The sequence below is a fragment of the Xenopus laevis genome, chromosome 4L (genome assembly GCF_017654675.1).
Source record: "Xenopus laevis strain J_2021 chromosome 4L, Xenopus_laevis_v10.1, whole genome shotgun sequence".
Classification (NCBI taxonomy): Eukaryota; Metazoa; Chordata; class Amphibia; order Anura; family Pipidae; genus Xenopus; species Xenopus laevis.
In genome coordinates, this window is record NC_054377.1 from 71,577,344 (window position 1) to 71,587,097 (window position 9,754).

General features: G+C 39.1%; 1 protein-coding gene across 1 annotated transcript in view; it reads left to right on the forward strand.

The window, feature by feature from the left end:
* Positions 1-6,948: 6,948 nt before the first annotated feature.
* Positions 6,949-9,754, forward strand: part of ddah1.L (dimethylarginine dimethylaminohydrolase 1 L homeolog) — a gene marked incomplete at its 5' end in the record, with an annotated part of 92,299 nt that continues 89,493 nt past the window's right edge. Inside the window, 1 exon segment of the mRNA NM_001087414.1 lies at positions 6,949-7,319. Coding sequence (NP_001080883.1) covers positions 7,020-7,319 — 300 coding nt within the window.

Genomic DNA, 9,754 nt, shown 5'->3' on the forward strand with positions numbered 1-9,754 from the left:
CATTTTGAACTGCAATTTAGTAATCCTAAACATGTTGCTCTGCATGTATAGGCCACACACTGGGAAGAGCTGAATACAGAGAATACAGTATTCCTGTTGGAGGAAGAGGCAAATGTCTTCACTAAGAGGAAGCCTCCTGTGCCCTAAAGAGCCGACCTCTTGTGTTGTTTTCAGAGCAATAGCAGGGTAAGTGGTACTGTGTGCTTTGCAGCAGAGAAAAATAACTCAGGACAACTGGGGAGTTCTGCCTTATGCAACGTGTCAACTCTCCGCAGGTTACACCCCAGAAGGGGGTCCCTTCAAAGTCTTTGCTGAATTCATAGGATGGCTCAGAATCATTGGAAGGCCAAATAAGTATTACAGGTATAGGATCTGTTATTTGGAAACTAGTTATCCATAGAGCTCTAAATTACAGCATGTCTGTCTTCCATAGACTCCATTTTATCCAAATCATCCTTTTTCTCTGTAATAACAAAACAGTACAATGTATTTGAGCCCAACTATGTTAAAATAATAATAATAATAATAATAATAACCTATTATAATAATAATAGTCCTTATAAGATAATTAGATTATTAGATATTAAGATAATAGTAATAATGAATACTTAATGGAAGTAATGCCAGCCTATTGTAATTATTTAATGCTTACATGATTTTCTTGTAGACTTAAGGTATGAAGATCCAAATTACGGAAAGATTCATTATCTGGAAAACCCCAGGTTCCGAGCATTCTGTATAACAGGTCCCTTACCTATATAATGTCTAGCCCTGGCCATGGACAACAGTACTCTAATAATAATTCTGGGATATTTGCAGAGTCTTTCCACCTGTTCAGATGGAAGGCGTGAGTACCTGGAGTGGCAAACATTGTTACTTAAGTGTATGCTGAGACTGTCATCAAAACTCTGATGGTGGCTCTGAAGCTGTAAAATAGGGTCCATTGTAGTTATTGACTGCTTCCATTATGTTTTGTTTTTTCAAAATATGATGTCAGAATGGACCATATTGCTTGCTATTAACCCACTGCTGCCAGTGGGAATTTAATAAAATACTGGCATAGGCATGTATAGGCAATACACAGACAGCAGTGAGGGTGATTTATGATCCTATGAGTATGAAAAACACATGACAGGCAAAACAACCCAAATACCCGTGTGTGAACTGTATGCCTTAGATCAGTTATCCCCAACCATTAGCTTTTGAGCAACATGTTGCTCTCCAACCCATTAGACGTTGCTCCCAGTGGCCTCAAAGCAGGTGCTTATTTTTGAATTCCAGGTTTGGAGGCAAGTTTTGGTTGTATAAAAAACAAATGTACTGTCAAACAGAGCCTCAATGTAGGTTAACAATCCACATAGGGGCTACCAAATGGCCAATCACAGCACTTATTTGGCAGCCCAAGAACATTTTTCATGCATGTGTTTCTCCCCAACTCTTTTTATTTTTGAATGTGGCTCACCGGTAAAAAAGGTTGGGGACCCTGCCTTAGAATGTAAGCAATCTGTTACCAGTTTATTGGATTAAATAAGGGATCAAAATGGATATCTGATTGAAACATTGAGATATTGATGAAGCTGACAGAAAAATACCATTAGGTGAGGATTGCGTCAGGCCATGGATGTGGTGGTCTACTCCTGACTGGTCTGCACAGTCTTCTCAGCACCATGGTGCTCAAATGAGGAAATGATTTCCTTTTTTATTGTCGATGATCAGATCTTCCGGTGTTTGGAAAGATTTAGTCTTGGCTCAACTGACATTGTCTCAATGCAGACTGGTCCCAAGCTTGCTATGATCTCAGATAGGATTCTTATTGTCCCAATAAGAGAAACCAGGAGCTGTGGTCTAACCATAAAGCATATTTAGTGCAACATATGCAGAGACAATTCTACTCCTCTGTCGCCCTGAGGTGACTTTTGTTCTGCTACCCTGAACTCACCTTTCCATTGTGGAGGTTTTTTTTAGGGGGTTCAAATAACCGGAAATTCAACTCTTAAAGATACCTGGAGTCGTTTTTTGCCACCCCTTGTAACTTGTGGGATGCTGTCACCTTAGACATGTGTTTGCATATACAGTGATCTATCATAAGTTTTTGCTAACATACTGTATGTGTTCCTCTGTATTAAGACAGTCAGAGCTGTCAATCCACTTAATGTTTCCAAGTTTATTTATACCCTGGGTAAGTAGTAGAGCTGGGACATGGCTGGGGCATGACTGGACATAAACCCCTGGAGATGACATATCTCCATGGTTTCTTTGAGAATAGTGGCCCATTAGACAAGTCATACATTTTTTGTCTTTGATCCCTGCAATGCCCCTTAATGAGTGTCAGAATGACCAGTGCTTATTTGTAACTGGTTTCATTTTAGTAGTAGAACATGTATGGGATCCATTATCCAGAAAGCTAGAATTACGGAAAGGCCATCTCCTATAGACTCCAAATCCACATTTTTAAAAACAATTTCCTTTTTCTCTTAAAACTGTACCTTGTACATGATCTAAACTAAGGCATAATTAATCCTTATTGGAAGCAAAACCAGCCTATTGAGTTTATTTAATGTTTACATGATTTTTTTTAGTAGACTCAAGGTATGAAGTACCAAATTACAGAGAGATCTATTGTCCAAATAACCCCAGGTCCTGAGCATTCTTGATAACAGGTCCTGTACCTGTAGTAGCTAAGCAGCCTATGCATCCAAGGTTGCTAATTGCACCCAGAAACGTTCTTGTTTTCCTTATGTACAAAAAAGTTTTATATAGTACAGTTATGGGACCTGTTATCCAGAATGCATGGAACCTGAGGTTTTCTGGATAAAGAGTCTTTCCATAATTTGGATCTTCATACCTTAAATATTTTACAAAATCATGTAAAAAAATAAACCCAATAGGCTGGTTTTGCTTCCATTAAGAATTAATTATAGCTTAGTTTGGAACAAGTACAAAGTACTACGTTATTATTATAGAAATAAAATCGTTTTTAAAAATTTGGATTATTTGGATAAAATGGAGATATGGGAGTCGTCCAAATTCTGAGCTTTCTGGATAAAAGGTTTTCAGATAACCCATACCCATACTGGCACAACACAAACATCATACAGGACTTACCAACCTGCATTTTAACCAGAAGAAAAAAAGAAGGGAAAATGCAAAGTGTCAGGATATGGCAGAAACCATAACTACAGGTGACATGGAATTCCTTTTACATCCGTATGCAAAATTTCACATTTTCCATACTGAAGTTTTACAAAGGATTTTCTCTCTGCCACAGTTGAGGATGGACAGATATGGAAAACAGATGGATTTAACATAATGCTAAATGTTACAGTATATAATGTTAAATTCCTTTGACTTGCTAGCATGCATATTAACTGCATTAGTGCAGTGGGATTGTAACTGGATTGTAACTTTTTTTCCATTTTCAAATAGGGTTTTTTTTTATTAGAAATTATCTAATTATTTATTTCTTATCATTTTATCACCGTGAAGCCATACACGTAATTTAGATCTACACAGGGTAAAATTTCTATTAAATTTGTGTTTATTCTCTCACCCCACAATGCCCAAACCCTAAACTCTGAGAAGTGCGTAGGCATGTATATTTTTTTAAAGGACAGTAACATCAAATTTTTTTAAAAAAAAATTAGTTAGTATACCACGGAAAAAAAAACCAAGACAAATTAAACTTTAGAATCGCACACCCTATTAAGTAATAACTTACCGAAACTCCGCTTGCACTCCTCTTCAGAAAAGGAGATCCTGCGATCCATCGTGCGGCGCTCGATTTCTCCTCCCTGCCTTCCTTATAGGAGATAGCCAGGGAGGAGAAATCGAGTGCCGCACGATGGATCGTCGATGTGTCGCTTTTTCTGAAGAGGCGCACAAGCGGAGTTTTGATAAGTTATAACGTAATAAAAGCTGACGGAAAAACTATTTGCAATGCAAAAATAAAAAACCAATTTAATATAGCTTTCGCGAACCTGGAAACTGTTTAGCAACCACTTCCGACACTGGAAGAAAGATTGAGATTTCATTGTTTGCGCCAGTGCGCAGTGAATGTAAAAACACTTTTTACTGAAAAAGTTGTGTTAGCTCCAAAACATTTCGTCACCTTCTATCACTTCTTAAAAGTGTGCAATGGCAATTAAAATTTACAATGCAATAGCAGTTTCATGAAGAATATTACATTGGGAAATTCAAATTTCTATCCTGATTTGTGCAATTTTTTCTTTTTGTGACTTTTATTATGTTTCCCCCTATGAGTACAGCCCGATCAGGAAGCATAGGTTGCATTTGCTCCTGTGGTCCCCAGCAGTGGAACACATGAAGGATTAACTGCAGGAGGACGAAGGAACAAACACCCTTGTGTAAGGGACCTAAGGACTCTTACACATGGGTGTTTTATTATTTTTGACGTACGTTTCAGACTCAGGTTTCAGCCTACCTAACTGCATCAGCTAATTGATTCCATTATATTCTGCCTGGTTGTACTTATGAGTTTGCAGAATTGTGTTTCATTGCATTGGTGTTTTATATGGCGTTTTTAGTACTCAGTATGCATTTGTATACGCAGAAGCTATGCCCCTGTGTAAGAACCCTAACTGTACCCATTCTTTTATTTTAACTGATGCCGACATATACAAATCCTTGCTTTTATTAACTGCTTTGGAGCACTACTTCGGGCATCTTTAGTGCTAGGGCTAACATGTTTCACTGGTGAGAGGTGGTATTTGGCTGGAATTGCATGGTGCCCGTCCTTCGGATCCGACACAATGTGAGGAAACGCAGGCATCACGTCGGATGCGTTGAATTTAATGTAAGTAATACTAATGTTGCATCTACAAACTGATTGCATCCCACACGACTGTCAGATGAAGACGCAAAGTGCAGCGTTCCCATCAGTTTCTAGATGCGACATTTGTATTACTTACATTCGATTCGGCGCATCTGACATGACACCTGCGCTTCCTGATCGCGTCGGATTGGAAGGACGCACACCGTGTAGTTCCAGCCTTCACTGCCACCATCTTGATTTTTTTTACCTGCCATCTTTCCGTCCTGCCTCTGGATGTGCTTGCCCATATCAACTAACACTGAATGCTCAGCCTAATGATGTGACACTAGATTTGAACTTACCTCTTAACAAATGTATTCTGGGCTCTTACATTAGAAAAAAATGTATAGGTCCTGTCATGCAGTTAACTGGCAACTCTTTTGCCTGATAAATCTGTATTTATTATTATACTGTCTGCTATATTGTTGATATGATGTAATTCCCCTGCTCTTGTTATTAGAGTAAGGGTTCATGCTCAGCATAGAGATTATGTGTCCTGTATAGCTGCTTGTGTCATAATTATACACTTATGGGCTAAACTACATGCAAGATTTCAATCAGATTTTATGGGTCAGATTTAATATACATTAATTACAAATATTCAGTGGTTTTAAAATTATTTTATATATAACTGTCTGCTCCTTTCTATTCTCCACCCTGGTGGTTCTAAAGCCAGAGCAGAAGTCAGCTCATTACTAGTCCTGACTTTTGTTACATTGTTTCAAGAGACAGAACCAGCAGTGCAGAAAGGGACAGAAAAAAAACCCACTTTCATTTACAATTCAATTTGCAAAAAAAGTTATTTACAATTACATTTTCTTTTATAATATGGTTATTACATGCAACATTTTTCATAAATGAATCATTGCACAAATATTTGCACTATGCATTATGCACCATTATAGTATAGTATTATGGTTTGGTGGTAGATAAAATCACATAGTAAGAAAAGGATTAAGAACTGTGTAGAAACTCCCAATCACAAAATCACCTGCAGCAACTGCTGAATTTTTAGTGGAAAAAGTGGATTGTGGGGGACATTTTTTTTTTTTTCCAACTTGTTTTTATTAAAGATCAGGCATGTACATCGATGAAAAATAGTTGGACCTTCCAGAGGTCTTAAATGGTGAGCAGGATAACGTAAAATAGTACATACATGCAATGCAAAGGTAAGGAAGAGAGAAAGAGGAATATAAAATTAAAGAGTAAACAAATAAACAGATAATAGTTGTTCTAAAATAGTAAGTTACAAAGTACGAAATATTTCCATAGGTCAAGGTCGATTGGGGGACATTTTTTTATTGTGCTTATAGCAGCATTTTGCAGTGTGCCCCAATTTGTGAATTATGTACCAGTATGTCAAAAAGTGGTCACTGAATGACTTTAGGCAGGAAAATAAATGATTTAATATTTAGCTACGTTTTCCTCTCTTTTTCTCAACATTTAGGCTGCAATATTAGGAGCTAATTAACCTTCCTGTATGTTTTTGGAGTGTGGGAGAATAGATTATCCAGAGGAAACCCGGGCAGGTAAACGGAAAACAATTTTATCACAGATTCTTCCATAATCAGAATCCAAACCAGGACCCCAGAGATGTGAGTCAGTATGTGATTTGCTAGGCAATGAACCACTATACACATTTTCCACACTCTCTCATTTATAGTATAATGTGTGTGAGGTGACGTTCCCTCTGGTCCTGTATAGGAAGGAGCAAATACAGATAAGTTTGAACTGGAATTAACACGTGTGCTATAAATGCTGGATTCAGCATATGATGCATTAGGAGTAAAGCAACCAGTATGAGGTAAGCTGGTGTGTGCATATTCCAGTTTGTCTTTATTGCAAAGGAGAAATTAAATAAACGTGTTTCCATTCTGTTGCTCTCAGTTCAAACCACAGAAAAATGTGACAGTGCTACAGGTCCCACATTGACAGAGGGAGTTCCAGGCTAGTTATCTTGTCCTGACAGCACATTCACAGACGAGTCAACCAACTAAAGGGAGGCACAGCAACCTGTCCAATCAGGATCTTGCTTACATCTCTGCGCTGGATGCTTGCTTACAAGTCACTTTTCCCTGTAGCAGGCTGGTACCTTGTATTCATTGCACAGTGTGCATGACTGTAGCTGCTGCTTGTTAAACACAGTGCTCATCATATTGCAAAGCTACGGTATTCATAACCAGGTGCCATGGCTGGACTAGCTCTGTCAGGCTTTGGGAGATGCACCCACGTTATAGTTCGTGCAATTCCTGACTCTTTATGTCAAGAAGCTCTGAGGATAGAGAAAGGCAGTGTGGTGGATATCTCCCTGGCTAGGAAACAACATGAGCAGTATGTTGAGGTGCTGAAGAATAAACTGGGGCTGAGTGTGATAGAGCTTCCAGCAGATGAATCCCTCCCAGATGCGCCCTTTGTGGAAGATGTGGCTGTTGTGTGTGAGGAAACTGCCCTGATTACCAGACCTGGGGCACCTAGCAGGAGGAAAGAGGTACAGTAATCAAACACATCCCTGTGTTATCTTAATCATGTATTACCATTGTCATTTACACAGTTTTAGGATAGGGCAGAAAGGGACCCAGCATCTCAGGAAACACTTGGGAGAGTGGACACAGATAAAAACACAAATTACTTATAATATTGTTAGACACAAAAAGTATGTGTATATATGTATATATTCAACCTGCACCCTCAGCAGTTTTTGTTCAGAAACTCCCAGCATCCTATTAACAATTGAAGGGGATCCTAGCAGTTGTAGTTCAAAACCAGCTAAAAGGTGGCAGGTTGAATGTCCCTGATCTAAGTATTTAAACCTTCTTGTGTTGAAAGGGAGACCGAACCCTTCTCTAACTCAGGCCCGTGTTTATACACCTGCTATTCTGGGCTTAAAATAGTTCTGAACTGCCTTTATTGTTGTCTTATGAAAAGAAACATCATCCTGTGTATTTTTTGTGCAATTTCCAAAATCAGACACATTGTTATTATACATTGTTTTCATTCGATTTTTCTTGAAATTGCCATATTTACATACACTTTGCCTGGGAGTGTCTTTTATAAAAGAAGCAATTGCCACTGCTTTTTGTTAATACTGTTGCCTTTACATAAGTTACATGATAAAGAAGAAAAGATTTTTTTTTTATAAGAAAAGAAAGATTTTGTTGTTTTGCAAAATATTGATATGTATAAATAAAACTTTGTGACTTTATTCATAGAAACCTATAGCATTTCTGCACCTCTTTACTTGTGTAATGAAACCTGTAAATAAATCTGTAGTAGACAATTACACTGATACAAAATAAGTTTAGTGTGGGCCATACCAGCAAAAATGGAAAATACAGGCATTTTTTTTGTCTGCTTGTGATTTTTCTTATGCAAAGCAAGTGTACATTTATGCATATGGAGATACTGTATGTGGGTGATTTCAATGCAAGGTTCCAATTTGTGGCTGGAGATTTTGCTATATTTTTACTGATCTACCAGGCTAACAGGCATGTCAACCATCCCAGTCTCCTGTTGCCATATGTATTTTCCTTGAGTTTTCTATTTTCTCCGCGGAATTCAATGTGACCATGAGCAGTAAACATTCAGGCCCCTTTAGTGCCGTCAGAGATGGGCAGGTTGGGCGCAGGTCTATATACCAGACGTGCCAGGTCAGGAAGAATTCGGGTAGTGAAGGCTCTGGTTAGGGTCAGGTGGTGGTCCTTTTTCGGACACGTACATCACTAGTGTGCAATGATGTTGATAGTGTCGGTGGGTGTTGCAATGGCTTAACTTCTGCTGATGCCGCACAGCAACCTGGCTTCAAAATAGAAAGGGTTGACATCTCTGAGCTAATGGCACATGCGCCATTTATTAGCCTGCTGAAAAACAATTGCCCCTGACACCTCTCATTGACTTGAATGGAAAACACCTGTCAGCACCAGTACTGTTTTTTCAGATCACAGATTTTCTGGGGTGGTATGCCGACTAGCATTTGGATCATTTCCGAGTACTGGAGACACCATGCCAGTCTCCAATGCTGCGCTGGACCCAAGATGTGCGCATTTGCATATATATGTAAACACAGGAAGGGGGAATCGGACGGCGACAAGGAGGGGGACACAGACATTAATGGGAAGGTAGACTCGGACGGGTAAGGAGGGGGATGTGGACCGGGAAAGTGGGAAGGCGATAACCAGAGCCAGTCTAGGGGCACCTGGTTTGCAAATCTGGGCCTGCTCAAGCACACGGTGCAGTCACTTGTCATTTGCAAGCAGGCATGTCTACTTACAGTATTTCCCATTGGTCATTAGCCCTCCTCCTAATAACAAAATTAGGAAATTGCTATTGTTGATGTGGCTGAAGAACAGACTTTTATTTATAGATCTATAAAGCAAAGATAATGTGTATTACAAGGTACTTTGAGGTATCCAATTTAAGCAGCACACTTTGTTTCAGGCTTTAGATTCCCTTATTCTCAACTACTCTGTAAATCTATTAAGTTAATTTTCTCTTGGCAGACACACCTTTGTTGTGAGCAGTTTAATAGGAGTAGAATAAATGTTTAAAATTACAATGGATTAATGCATTTCACTTGATTATACAGTAACTGTTTTCTGTGACATGAATTAGGTTGTACAAAGGTTATTGGTTAAGCTAAGGCTTCTGCTTTAGCTGACACGCTCCTATAAAAATAGGAATGTGTCGGTATCAGTGAAATGAAGCTGCAAGAGAAATATAAGCAATAAAGGTCCCCCAAAGCCACCCCCAGCACGGCAAACCTTAGTAAGGACCCATTAAATCATCTTCCTGCATTGTTTCAGTCACGCTGGGCTGGGGGTGGGACGCGATCCCTCCATAGGCTGGGGTCCTGTTTTAATTTGTAATTAGCCTATGGAGGGATCGCGCTGCCCCCAGTCCAGCGTGACTGAAACAACACAGGAAGAT